The sequence below is a fragment of the Rhinichthys klamathensis genome, unplaced genomic scaffold, assembly GCF_029890125.1.
Source record: "Rhinichthys klamathensis goyatoka isolate OS25496 unplaced genomic scaffold, OSU_Roscu_1.1 h1tg000247l_1, whole genome shotgun sequence".
NCBI classification, from domain to species: domain Eukaryota; kingdom Metazoa; phylum Chordata; class Actinopteri; order Cypriniformes; family Leuciscidae; genus Rhinichthys; species Rhinichthys klamathensis.
In genome coordinates this window covers 1,765,969-1,781,082 of record NW_026606769.1, presented here as the reverse complement: position 1 = coordinate 1,781,082, position 15,114 = coordinate 1,765,969, and the positions used below count along the sequence as shown (strand labels likewise).

Here is a 15,114-nt window from a genome sequence, read left to right as displayed (position 1 = left end):
AAAATCTTACCGACCCCAAACTTCTGAACAGCAATGTATAAATATGCATTTGGTTTATAAGCTTATATGCAAGCTTATTTGTGTTACAGAACCCTGTACAATACATTTTTTCTCTTACTTATAAGGAAAAAGGGCCACACAAAACTACTAGTCTATTTGTTAGAATACTAAAAGGCTGTCCCCATATCCCTGAGAAACACATCTGACTGGGGGCAGGTAGACATGATGATTGATGATGCAGCCTAATTACACAAGACTGCCCTACCACAGACTAGTCAACTATAGGCTAGTCACTCAGAACACCCACTTTATGAACATTTGTAGTTTTACACACCCCAATTAAGTGGCCAGCTATAGGCCAATCCAAAATGTCCAAACATCAGTCAGTCTGACTCTGGCTATATATACAATTACCATCACTAATCATGACACTCCTTTTACACACTAGTTGTATATCAGAGCAGATTTTGAAAACAAATCATGATAGCAGAATCAGTATAAGCACGTATAACAGTGAGAAAGTTGCTGACAGGAAATGATGTGTGGTAGTAACGTGGTAGGGCTGTGAGAGCAGGTCAGGTCTATAGATTAGGAGAATGTGGTCAGACAGGACAAGCTTCCAGAAGACTGCTCGGATGGGGCATGCTTGTCATTTGTGTCATATCACTCGCTTTTCTCTCACTCTCTCCCTATATGACACACTGGCAGTGATGGCAGCGGTTTCTTTTTGTAAAGATCGAGTGATTTTTTTATTTATTTGAATCTATATTTTCATGATGCAAATCTCTGCTAATGTTTGGTATGATGTTAGGAAATGGTAGCTACATATGGTGTGTATATATATATATATATATATATATATATAAAATATATATAGGCTATATACACTCACCGGCCACTTTATTAGGTACACCTGTCCAACTGCTCGTTAACACTTAATTTCTAAGCAGCCAATCACATGGCGGCAACTCAGTGCATTTAGGCATGTAGACATGGTCAAGACAATCTCCTGCAGTTCAAACCGAGCATCAGTATGGGGAAGAAAGTTGATTTGAGTGACTTTGAACGTGGCATGATTGTTGGTGCCAGAAGGGCTGGTCTGAGTATTTCAGAAACTGCTAATCTACTGGGATTTTCACGCACAACCATCTCTAGGGTTTACAGAGAATGGTCCGAAAAAGAAAAAACATCCAGTGAGCGGCAGTTCTGTGGGCGGAAATGCCTTGTTGATGCCAGAGGTCAGAGGAGAATGGCCAGACTGGTTCGAGCTGATAGAAGGGCAACAGTGACTGAAATAACCACTCGTTACAACCGAGGTATGCAGCAAAGCATTTGTGAAGCCACAACACGCACAACCTTGAGGCGGATGGGCTACAACAGCAGAAGACTCCACCGGGTACCACTCATCTCCACTACAAATAGGAAAAAGAGGCTACAATTTGCAAGAGCTCACCAAAATTGAACAGTTGAAGACTGGAAAAATGTTGCCTGGTCTGATGAGTCTCGATTTCTGTTGAGACATTCAGATGTTAGAGTCAGAATTTGGCGTAAACAGAATGAGAACATGGAACCATCATGCCTTGTTACCACTGTGCAGGCTGGTGGTGGTGGTGTAATGGTGTGGGGGATGTTTTCCTGGCACACTTTAGGCCCCTTAGTGCCAATTGGGCATCGTTTAAATGCCACGGCCTACCTGAGCATTGTTTCTGACCATGTCCATCCCTTTATGGCCACCATGTACCCATCCTCTGATGGCTACTTCCACCATGTCACAAAGCTCTAATCATTTCAAATTGGTTTCTTGAACATGACAATGAGTTCACTGTACTAAAATGGCCTCCACAGTCACCAGATCTCAACCCAATAGAGCATCTTTGGGATGTGGTGGAACGGGAGATTCGCATCATGGATGTGCAGCCGACAAATCTGCGGCAACTGTGTGATGCCATCATGTCAATATGGACCAAACTCCCTGAGGAATGCTTCCAGCACCTTGTTGAATCTATGCCACGAAGAATTGAGGCAGTTCTGAAGGCAAAAGGGGGTCCAACCCGTTACTAGCATGGGGTACCTAATAGGGGTGGAACGGTACATGTATTCGTATTGAACCGAAACGGTACGGGCGTCACGGTTCGGTGCACGAATTTGCACGGAGAATACACGGTACAAAAAAAAAAAAAAAAAAAAAAACTCTTAAATAGCGATAAATTTCGCTCTATTCGCTTTTGGTGTGACTGTGAACGCAGCAATGAACAGGCTGCGATCAAGATTGCAATGCGATGAACAGTGTGTGAGTGTGCGTGTGCGAGAGAGAGAGAGAGAGAGAGAGAGAGACAGAGAGAGGCGTGCGTGCGAATCGCGCGATCGAACAGTGTGTGTGTGAGAGAGAGAGAGAGAGAGAGAGAGAGAGAGAGAGAGAGAGAAAGAGAGAGAGGGAGAGGCGCGGGCGCGAATCGCGCGATCGAACAGTGTGTGTGTGTGTGTGTGTGTGTGTGTGAGAGGCGCGGGCGCGAATCGCGCGATCGAACAGTGTGTGTGTGTGTGTGTGTGTGTGTGTAAGAGGCACGGGCGATCGAACAGTGGAAACATAAAAACATACTCCGTCATTTTTTTCATACAGGACATCATTAAAACTGCAAACTGTTTACTTATATTTGTGTACACTCGCAATAAAACACAACATTGTGCTTTTGTCACACTCTAAACTCTTGTCAAACTGTAACCTACAACTGTTAACAAAAGTTTTTAATGGTAGTATTATTTTATACGGAAATCAATTATTTATAATTCAGATGAGAATAAAGTTAGGGTTAATTAAAATGAAGGAAAACAAATATATTGATCTGAAATAGCAAATTAATTTTAAATTCATTCAGGTACAATTACCAAACATACCTCATGGTCTTTTCGTCTTTTTAATAATTTAATTAATAAACTAATTATATAAAACTACTGTCAGTGCACTACAAATAAACTGGTTCTATGCCTTTATTAATAAAACTTATTTAAAAAATACAAGGCTTTAAGACATTTATAAAAAAGCCTTCTGCATTTTTGTTTTGCTATTCACTCCATTGTCCCGAAATCGTACCGAACCGTGATGTCTGAACCGAGGTATGAACCGAACCGTGACTTCTGTGTACCGTTCCACCCCTAGTACCTAATAAAGTGGCCGGTGAGTGTATATACAGATGTGCATACAAATGTGCTGCTTTATATTTTTTGTGGAAACCGTGACAATTATTTTTTGATGAATAAAACGTTTTTTATTTATTTGAAATAAAATTTGCTTGTATCATGATTGTGAATGTCTTTACTGTCAAAAGGAAACCACACAAAACCACTGTGTTTCTGAGTGCGTCAAGAGACCAATAGTATTTCATTGAGACTTTGCATGTGATTTGCAACTGGGGAAATTTTGCATAACCTGATTTATAGCGAATATCCAATATCCAGCTCTTTAATGGGAACAAAACATTTCCCTCCCCATTTTCCTTGTCAATAATTGGTTTCAGTAATTGGTACTGTGTGAACTCTTCGGAAATATTGAATCACCGACAAAGCACAATGTAATTTTGTCATTCTACCTTCACCCACTTTATACGAATGACGTGCATGACGTGAGAGATGGAAAGATAGACTGTGAGGTCATTGCGGGCTATGTCCTACCACCTCCTGCCTCCACCCTGTGTGTGTGAATAACAACCACAAAGGAACGAAGGAAGTGCAAAGGAAAGCAAAAACGAAACAGGATGTCAAGAGGTCACAAACAATGTTGTACAAATGCTCTGGGCCCACAGTCTTGTGGTCAGAGTGGACATTAAGCCACATTAAGACCAACACACCCTGTCTTGTGTGTCAGACCTTTCACTTTTGTGCTTGCAGAGGAATTCTCAGTTCTCTGAAAATGAAAGCATTGATTGTAAAAAAGAGCGTAGAGCTTTGATCGTGAAAAAAACCCATCCCTGGCAAAATTACCAGAGATGCTGAGGGTGGTTGGTACTGATTTCATTTCCCTAAACAGTTCTTTTATATTTGTATTAATTGATTAAATTTCAAAATAAACATTTTTATGCTGTGAAGCTTTAAAACTTTTTTTTTTTTAAATCAACCATCTACAATGCCAGTAAATCACTCGCATATGTGACCTAATTTCACACTAGGCAACAAAATTTTTTTTTATTATTCACAGGCGAGTGAAATCGTACAATTTACTTGTCATTGACCTGAGTTAGCAGTCAATGAAATGATATCGGTGCTAAACTTATTTTTTGCCTCTGAACTTTACCATGACTGGTATCGATATTTGATACTATTTGATACCATTTGATACTGTACCACGGGGAAAACTGCCATTTATATCGCCATACAGATAATTTGTTATTATCTCATAATTGTTTGATAATTTGGTTAATTTTGTTGTAATAGTTTACACAGCACAGGGAGGCTTCATTTGAATCGTTGAACTACATTTACAAAAAAAAGACAAGTAAACAGTCAGTAACAAAATGAGAACAAATAGCCTAAACAAATTGCAAATAATAGCAAATATAAATACAATAGAATAAAGTGACAAATTAAATAAACACAGCTTTAAGTTTTTCAGGTGGGTCTAACAGTAGTATTCAGGAATGAAATACAACAGAAATAAAAGTAATCAAAGGTAAAATAACTGGATGTTTTTCATTGTAAAAAATAAATAGGCTACAGATTAATGGAGGTGAAGTTTTTCAGTCAAGAGCAGCGAGTGATTTTCTCTGTCTTGTGTTCTTTGATTAACATGACAGACACCAGCAGGTTTATTAGGCTGCTGTCACTTAAGAGCTTATGCACGGATCCAATATACTTTTACACAACATGCGTTTTCTCTCAACTAGCCTAATCTTCCAAAACTGACAGTATTTAACTGAATACTCGGCAAGAAGGGCATTTTGAATTAATTATGTATGTATTCGACCATTTAAGCGCAATAAGCCCCGAAAAAGAAGTCAATTTGGTACTCGCAATCTGTTTCAGAGGCGGCTTTATGTGCGTGTCACTTATCTAGATCAGTGGTGCACCCGCTTTTGGTGTTATCGTGAAACATTTGCGAATGAGTAAAATTATGCAAAATACAAGCACTATTCAACCAGAGTGAATGAGATGAGTGAGTGAGAGGAGGCGGGTGTGTCACTTCGTCGTCAGAGAGAAGAGAGAGTGAGAACGCGCAGCTGGTATCGGTGTATCGATACTGCAGAAAAGGAGAATTGGAAGTTTCAGATATTTCAGGGGTGTAACAATACATCGATATGGATTGATGCATCGATCAAACGTCTAACGATACGATGCATCGATGCCACACGTAAAATATCGATATGAGGTACCTTTATTTTGACACTCTCCACATCCTCGCGTAACGTTCGTCTAAGCATTTCCGCCAAAGCACACATTTTCGTTTACTAACCATACGGTCTGCCGGTGTGTCTTTGTGTGTCCTCAGCGGTGTGTCCTCAGCTGAAATAGACGCCTGACAAGATTGACTTAACCCTAAACATGTTGTCACTAAAGCCGGTATTGTCCACTGTCAAGGCATCGCGAGTTCATGTTTTACAGCACTGCAGAAACCGACAAGCACCCTCCCGATAAGTCCGTTTTAGCGAAGCGGCTTTTTTTTAAAGTTATTATTACTTAATCAAAACAACCCAGCTGCAGTTTCATTGATAGTTATGTTTTTGCAAATTAACTCTTCTTTTGTAAATGTCCCAAATGAGAGAGAGTGTGCAATTTTCAAAGAGCTTAATTAAACGTTCATGTTATATATTTTGGTTGCATTTGTGAGTTAATAAAAATGTAACTGGTTGAGTAAACTTGGCACATAATATCTAAATATCGATAAATCAATAGATATAGCCCTGAATCGAATTGAATCGTAATCGTTTCGCAGAATTTTCACAGAAACTGTCCGATTTACACCCCTAATGGATACATATCGAAATATCAATTTTTTTGACAACACTATTAGTATGTTGGTTTCTTGTATTGTGTCTTAAAGTGACAACAGCCTAATATTCCTGCTGTCTGTGTTTAGAGTTAATCAAACAACAAATCCCTCACTGCTTAACTGAATAACTTTTGTAACTTTATACAGTGAAGAAGACCATGCAGTGTTATTTTACGTTAGATTACTTTATTCAATGTCTGTACCTAATCTGCATCTAAAGTTAGAGCTACCATAAAAGCACTGTTTATTTAATTTTTATCTTGGTTCTATTGTGTTTATTTGTGCTATTGCTTGTAGTTTGATTATTTGTTTTATACAGACTGTTTAGGCCTACTTGTCTTTAATAATGTTTGAAATGTATATTTTATATTTATATTTTATATAATATTATATTAAAGGTACAATATTTTCATTTGCATTGTTCTTGCATTCCATGTAAAAAGCCTGGTGAGTAAAATAAAAAAAAAGTACTAGCCAATGGCGTCTCAAGCTTCGATGTGTCCGTAGAGGGTTGTAAATGCAATTTTATTAATAATTTCTGGGGATTAAAATGTAACCCATTTAACTAGCCTAAATTACATTGATATTTTGATACTAAGATTTCAAGTCCCCAGAGTTCTACATTCTGAGAGACGTTGTCTGATGGCTTTATGCGCAGAAGGTCATGCAGGTGACGTCAGTGAAGCCTGAACAAACACACACACAGCTGTCAAGGAACATACACACTGTACATAAACCACCCTACTAAAACATCATTGGACCTTCTTAAAGACATCAGGGCTCAACAACAATTACTTGACATTTTTACCTGCCTTTTAATTTCCCTGGTTGTACTACAAGTATGATTAAAAAAACAGTGTTATTTTAGTATTATTTAAATACTATTATAGTAGGCCTATTTATAAAAAAAAAATTAAATAGCTTTTATTTATATTTTCAGTTTTCAATTTAATTTCTGTTTGTTTAGTAATTTTGTTATGAGGTTTTGTTTTTTATATTTCTATTTAGCTTTAATTTATTTTTATTTCCGTTTTAGTAATTTTAGTACTTCAACTTATTTAATTTCAGTTAGCCTAGTTGCCAAGGCAACATTTCAAATTTTTAAGTTAAGTTTTTCATCTAATATTTAATTTCAGCTATATTTAAATTAACAAATACATTTTTAACAGTGCTATATGCCATATGCTCTCAATGTCAGATGCAGAAAAGTTAGAATGCTTTCAGGACCTCAAGGCTAGATTATTGTAATGCTCTACTGGGTGGTTGCCCTGCACGCTTAATAAACAAACTTCCAGCTGGTCCAAAATGCAGCAGCTAGCCTAGATAGTGTACTTACTAGAACCAGGAAGTATGACCATATTAGCCCAGTTCCGTCAACACTGCATTGGCTCCCTATTAAACATTGCATACATTTTAATATCTTGCTAATTACTTACGAAGCTCTAAACGGTTTAGCTCCTCAGAACTTGAGCAAACTTTTAATGGATTTTAGTCCTTCACGTTTATTGAGGTCTCAAAATTCTGGCCAGTTGAGAATACCTCAATCAAAATCGACAGTTGGTGGTAGACCCCTTTACTATCTAACACCGAAACTCTGGAACATTTTTCCTAGCATTGTTCAGGAGCCAGACACACTCTGTCAGTTTAAATCTTAAAAACATCTATTTAAACTAGCATAACACACTATCATATAGGCTGAATCAAGTAGGTCAACCAGAACCATCCAATGTGTTACATCGTAAGAAGAATTGCATCTATCTATGCTAACATTAGTCTGTCTGTCTCATCCTTAACCCTAGGTTACCATAGTCAACCGAATCCGGGCCTTATCCAATCAGACTTGAACCTAGACACGACCACAACGCAGCCCTGAATGTCAGCAAAGGCCATGTCAACTAGGCAATCCCCTGTTAAGACCTCGTCGACACGAGAGCCATCGGCACAGATCCTCAGCAAAGACCACGAGAACCAGACAAGTCCATTGCACAGACCCCGATGGCCAGCTTCATCTCCATACCAGCATGATGAATTCGATCTTCAAACAGAAGGAAATTGATGAAATATTTTTTTATTATACTAATCCACAATCTGACTTCTGACTTGTGAACCAGCCTGTAATTAAACCACACCATGTTGCTTCGTTTGGCTAGAGTATAACTGGTCCCCAGACTGAGCCTGGTTTCTCCCAAGGTTTTTTTCTCCATTCGGTCACCTGATGGAGTTTGGGTTATTTGGGCCACTGTCTCCTCTGGCTTTCTCAGTTGGGTACACTTTCAACAATATTATTGATCTGACAGCACTGACACTATCTGATGAGAACTGAACAGAGCTGGACGATGACATCACTGTTTTCTACAGAGCTTTTTCATAGCCAAATTTAACTAATTTAATAATTAATGCTCTTTAAAATGGAACTGAATCAACTAGTGCTGGAACAAGGTGTCGACATTATCAATGTAGTGTCGTAGGGATGAACACTGATTATGTTCACCCCTAATCCCTGGTAATGCGTCGCTCAAAACAAAATTGTAGAGCAGATGCTAATGGCTTGTATGGCAGCACCACTTAATACAAGCCTGTACATTTTCAGGACACACAACTGCATTCAGCGACAGACAGTATCAAAAATGCCGATTTCCATAACATCGGGAAGTTGTAACACAATTGACGGGAGTAATTAAAGAGTCCAATCGAAGCATAAGTTCATCCATCATATATTTTAAACAACCAACAAGGACTGTTTAAATGCTTAGTAACAGAGTGCAGTGAGTATGTTTGAGCTCACTGTAGCTCCAGTGGATCTGCGGATGAACGCAAATCATTTCTCCATCTCCATGAGTAAACTAAACTTAATATACAGTTCACTGTGGCTCTCACATTATATGACGTGGCAAACAAGTAGTTGTGCAGTGCGGTTCCGTTCATTCTTGTGAGTGCTGAAAATGTGCAGGTCAATACGGTTATAGAATAGGGTTGTCACGCACGCTCGTAAAAAACAAAACGCTGCATGAACGCAACCGTACGCATGTACGCTGTATAAAAAATGACAGGGGATTAGGGATGAACATAAACAGTGCGTAATCTAACTGATTGTATCGACGTGTCATTCCAGCACTAGCACTAACTTCAGCTGAATGACACTTTTTCTTTTTAGGGCTGTTTTACAACCGAATTGAACTGTTACTTTGCATCATTGAATCATTATTTTCCTGTTGATCAATGTAAAGCTGCTTTGAAACAATCTGTTTTGTATAAAGAGCTATAAAAATAAAGGTGACGTGACTTGGCTATATTAGGCTGCTGTCACTTTAAGACCTAATGCACGGATCCTATTGACACAAATCCGATTTTTTCCCAACTCTTTACATTCACTTAAGTTTTAACCGACTGCGTTTATGTAAATACTAGCCAAAACAGGCATTTTGCTGATCGCATGCAGTCTGGGAGGCGGCTTTCTGTGCGCATGCTTCGGGTGTATGATAGTTAGGGCTGGGTCTCATTAAAAAAGATTAAAAAAAATTACGATACCTTGACGATACTTTTTTCGATTCCAATTTTATGAAATCTGTTTTAACAAGATTACATGACATATTACCTAAATAAATAAAAAACTTTGGTTTTATTTTTCCAATTTGTTGACTTTTTTACAGACTCAAAGACTGTAATATATGCCGGAATATATGCCTCGCGCTCAAGCACATCCAACACTTTATTTTCTCATTCATGCGTGTTTCTTTATCGCTTTAATGTGTCAATGACTAAGCAGTCCCACGGATATATAACGTTTTGCACAGCCAGTGTGCCTGCTGGGGAATGGATTGCATTGCAATGGATTGCATGCTGTTGCATGTCGACGCAATTTAGGAGATTCGCTCTTATTAAAACACTGTCATTATTAAAGTACTGGTACTAGTAAAATGAGGAATCATACATAGTTTTTAAAAGCAGGGTATCACAATAACTTTCTAGTACCAGTATATCGTGCAACACTACAATGATGCCCAACATCCCCAACTGTTTCTTTTTCTAAATGACCAAATTTTGGAGTTCTTTTCCCAGCAGGCTCGAACACAGTAACACACTCAGAATGGATCGGTTCATTAGTCTGCTTAGACAACATGAGCTGTTTTGAGCATTTGTGATGAAGGGCAGATAAGGTCCTAGCAATGAAGATAAACATGAAAAATAAGTGTGATCTTGAACAACTATGTAACCCAATCTATTTCTAATGTAAAATATGAATTGGTAATTTGGTAGATAAGCATAATGCCTGTGGTTAACCGCAGAAAATAAGTCTCTGATCATTCACCTGAAATTAGAGGACAAAAATCAAGTCATTATGGCTTAGTTAGGCTAATCATTTCCTTTCACTGACCCCAGGTTTGCAAGGACATTTCTTTAAAAACTGAGGGAATTAAAGAAATCAACTACATAAATAGTAACTTAAAAGAGTCATAATTCAAAAGCTCAACATTTACGATGTTATAATGTTATATAATGTTGTTAACAGCACAGGGTAACAGCAGCTTATAAAGAGAAATGCCAGGTGCAAACTGATCAATATGATAACCAATCTATACTACAGTACAAAAATGATGACAAATTAATAGGAACCAATGAATGGATCTGAAACACTGACCTGCCTCATGAATATCAGACAGAGACACTGACTATGATGCCCAAAAATGCTGTCCATACGCATTACGTTTTGAAACAGCCATCATCACCATCATCTAGATCATGTTCCAGTCATTGTCATGTATGAATCATTGTTGAATTATAATAACCCAGATAAAAGTAAACAAATCTCGTTCCTTTTTGTTGTTGAGCTCCACTAACGTTAGATATTACACTGCTCATAGAGATTCATTTTTGCATGAAATGCAGACAGACGAGTTTGCCACTTGTCCGGCAGGTTTGTGAGAAGAATGTACCGGTATGTTTGAAAGGACTTTGAATCGGTTCTTTAACATGACTCACAATGAGCTCTAAATAATAGTAATATGAAGCTCTGAAGGACTTTGAAGAGTGTGAAACTGGACACTTTCTCAACTCATCACACACAACTAAGTTACTGTAAAACCAAATGATAACCACCAGACATTATATGTAACATAAATAATATATAATATGTGTATTGTAACTACACTATAGCCAGTTATAAAGTATGATTTAAAGCACATAACATTAAAGCGAGCATTCATTTGAACAGTATTACAGGAGGTAGGCTACTCACATTACACAACAGCATTACTGACTTTGCGAAATCTCCTGGGAGGAAAACATATCCTTTTCCATTGTCCTCTGCATTAAGGTGACGATAATCGGCTTTCAGTGTTTCTTTAAAGATTTTATGTAGTGTTTTATTGAGAATCTTTGACAACCTGTTGCTGTACGCTGTCATACAAACAACATGGCTGACGACGGGATGTGCGCGAGCGCTGAGCGCAGAAGAGCCTTTAAGAGGGAGGGGCTGAGTGTGGTTGTTTCAATGACACTCTGCTGCCCCCTCACTAGCTAAAAAAACATCACAGTGAGGCCCATTTTCTTTCTTTCTTTCTTTCTTTCTTTCTTTCTTTCTTTCTTTCTTTCTTTCTTTCTTTCTTTCTTTCTTTCTTTCTTTCTTTCTTTCTTTCTTTCTTTCTTTCTTTCTTTCTTTCTTTCTTTCTTTCTTTCATTCAAAGTAGACTCGTCTTTATTGCCACAAGACACGGCTCATGAAAATAGTTGTAGCCTACACTGTAAAAATGTCAGGTAGGTTCAGCTAATTATTATTAAGTAACTAGTTCCACAAATAAAATTAAAAAAAGGAAATTGTCTCCGACTTTAAAAAATATGTTTGCTCAACTAGTTCATTCAACTAAAATGTTTCAATCAGGATTTACTATTTGGAAATCATCAATTTATTTGAATGAGTTATTGTATTAATTATTCATAATTTTATGACGAGGTTAACAAATGTATTAACTGGTGTCTATCAATCAGACAAAAACACAAATCAAAATAATCTGCATTTATACTATTTCCATACAAATTAAATTTATAGCTCCACATAATTTTTCATAAGCTATTATTTAATCCAAAGTTATTATTGCAAGATAAAATTGGTCTTATGAGGAATAGAGCAAAAATAGAAAAAAAATTACATACATTCAAAAATACTATTCTAGAATACAAATACATATATTTTACATCAACATATTTTATATTCAATTGACCTACTTAAACACAAATAAATAAACAAATAAATATTATTTTCAATCATGTCCCAAATAGATCATAATCTAAACCTTAATCATGATTATGGTGTCCTCCTGCTCCTTTTCACCGCAGCACAAATTAATTTTTAGAAAAGAAAATTCTAGAATGACTTATTGCTAATTAATTAAACCTAAACCTTAAACCTACAGAAAACAGTAACGTAAATAGCAACATAAAGACTAGTGTCTAGTCAGTCAAAGTAGGTAAGTGTGTTATTCTCACTGGTTCAGAGGAGAGAAGTACATTTAGAAAGAAAGAAAGAATGAAAGAAAGAAAGAAAGAAAGAAAGAAAGAAAGAAAGAAAGAAAGAAAGAAAGAAAGAAAGAAAGAAAGAAAGAAAGAAAGAAAGAAAGAAAATATAACATTTTCAATGAAACGCCACACGAGGGCGCACTTTACCAGCATTACATTGCTGTTTTCCCTTTCCAATTATTTTTCCTGCTAAATAAATAAAAGAATGAACTACTTTACATATAGTTTTTCTCAGTCTCTTGGTAAATTTAAATTTCTCAGGTCACAACTGAAACTTTCAAAACTGCTTGTTCAATGTCAGGAAATCACCTTCTCGATCTTCATTTCATTAGTAAAATAAGCTCTGTTCATTTAATAAAAATTGATTAATCCTAAATAGAATTGTTAAAAAGCAATTCACAATTAATTAATTCAAGTTAGGCTATGCTATTAGCTATTGTATAAAAGTTCATCTGGAGCTGGCGTGAGATCCACAATCCAGATCCGCCTGATGCTCCAGATTCCATGTTTTTGAGTTTGCCCTGAGAACCGATTCCCCAGAAGAAAGTTTGAGAAAGCGCTCTTCCAGAATCCTTTGAATCATGAGGCGGGATGTCAGGATGTTTGCACTTTGCAGAACAGGTTACAACACCTGACTGGACAAGAACAATTCACACTTCTAAAGGACAAGTGGAATAATTCAAATATAACAAACAACTGGATCTTTCCCATGAAAAATGCCGTTTCATAAGAGAATAGTGGAGCCCCGGAGCCTGGGCAGAATAAACAGAGGACGACTGGGAGTTAACAGGGATGTATTTATTTCCCTGGATGCTGTGAACTGTCAAACTTTGATCAACATCCTCCGTCAGCTGTCCGACCTGTCACGGCACGCGAGCAGCATGTTTGTGGAGATCCAGACTGAAGCAGAGCTGGTGATCAATAAAGCTTCTGCGCTGCAGAACAGACTGGATTCACTGCAGGACACTGTACGAAATCTCAGCCATAAGAGGACCACGATCCGTGAGTTCATGCCCTTCATGTAGTATTCAACCACAATGTGGCAAGCATATTGCTTAACAACGAACTTTTATATTCAGGTTATAAAACTTATTTTTAAACGACTAGTAAGCAATCTAAAAGTGATTATTATGCATACTATACTATTAACTATTCATACATTATTCATACTATACTATTAACTATTCATTAAATAAGGAGGCCTACTTATTCAAATGTGTGATACAATCTATTCAGTTATGTGGAATAGATAGCCTAGCCTAACTAGAAACAATTATAGCTAAATAAAGAAAATCTACTAAAAGGGGTGTTACACATGAGTGCACTTTAATCTAAGAAAAAATCATTAATATGCAAACCACAAATTGCAATACCTGTAATTCAATGGCAAAACTGTGCAATTTATCACCAGTACAGCAATGGAATAGTTGCTACTGAGACAGTAGAAAATAAATAATAAACTAATTGAATGTAGTTGCTACTAGATTATTACTAGTATGTAATGAATACCACTATGAACATGAATAAAAACAAGTACTATTAAGATAAAATATATGTGAGTTAATTTTAAGGAATAAATGTTAAAATGGCTTGCCATAACGCCAGTGCATGATTCCAGATCATTAATTCCAAATTCCTATCTAGATGCTTGGCTTTGACTGGATGTGGAATTCAGGCTTGTAGTGTTGCACTTTTATCTCATGGCACCTGTGGTTTCCCGCTGCTTTTCACGCTCTGATAGTGAATTTCTTCTCCAATTAGAACAAATAAATAGTTATGTCAATAATAATGGTTGGGACATCGATCATTGAGGTCTTCTGGTACCTGTATCCACCATTGGATGAGCATGTGAAGGCGGTTGTCGTTTTGGTCATAATGGATTATTTTGGAATGTATTTCTCCTACATATAGTGTAAGTCTGGTTGATGATAATAAGCATATATTTTGTCATTCATTACAATATCAGTGTCTCCAATGTAATGCAATCCTTGAATCCTAAGGATTTGACCAAGTTGGCAGTAATGAGTCTTCTTTATCTCCTTTTTCTCATTGCCTTCTCTGCGTCCACATATTTCGGTGTATCTCCATGGTCAATATGTTGCACTTCTGTTCAGCAATTCCCTGCAATGCTTTCACCTCCAAAGAAAACAATGGGTGTTTTCACTGGCTCTGCCTCCAGAACTAAGCCCAGAGTAAGGTGAGTGGAGTGCAGGAAACAGCGCATAAGTGGATACATGTGTGCTCCAGACGTCCAGCCCTGGACGATATATTAAAAGGTACTAAGAAAGAAAAAGAGAGTAATTTCTTTGTCTGCTGCATGCTGACACAGAATCTACGGTCTACAATAGAAAAAAAACTAAAATGATCAGACAAATGACAAATAACATGAGGCTAATCTTCAACAGAAATAGAAAAATCATATTGATCTCACTACTGATTTTCCAGTCCATTTTTGAATAATTAAAACATATCCTACAGGTAAAAATTGTTGATGTTGATATTGATATTGATCTTATGCAATGGAATTGATTGAAAAGTATAGTTAGAGGCAAGGATGCAACAAAATAAGACTGAGGGTGACCAAATGTCATCATAAAATCAAAATTGACCCTATTTACTTT

At 37.1% G+C, this 15,114-nt stretch overlaps 2 protein-coding genes across 5 annotated transcripts in view; one reads left to right on the top strand and one right to left on the bottom strand.

The window, feature by feature from the left end:
• Positions 1-11,418, bottom strand: part of itsn2b (intersectin 2b) — a 47,810-nt gene extending 36,392 nt beyond the window's left edge. For 2 of the 3 annotated variants that reach the window (XM_056266396.1, XM_056266398.1), the window contains exon 1: positions 11,217-11,418. The gene's annotated coding sequence lies outside the window, so the exon portion shown is untranslated. Of the gene's footprint in view, positions 1-10,619; positions 10,642-11,216 lie in introns of those variants that run through there. The other variant, XM_056266397.1, reaches the window with a different exon arrangement.
• Positions 11,419-13,071: 1,653 nt separating this feature from the next.
• Positions 13,072-15,114, top strand: part of nhsl1a (NHS-like 1a) — a 52,563-nt gene continuing 50,520 nt past the window's right edge. The window contains exon 1 of one of the 2 annotated variants that reach the window (XM_056266336.1): positions 13,072-13,495. In XM_056266336.1, coding sequence (XP_056122311.1) covers positions 13,210-13,495 — 286 coding nt within the window. In that variant the 5' untranslated portion in view covers positions 13,072-13,209. The remainder of the gene's footprint in view (positions 13,496-15,114) is intronic. The other variant, XM_056266337.1, reaches the window with a different exon arrangement.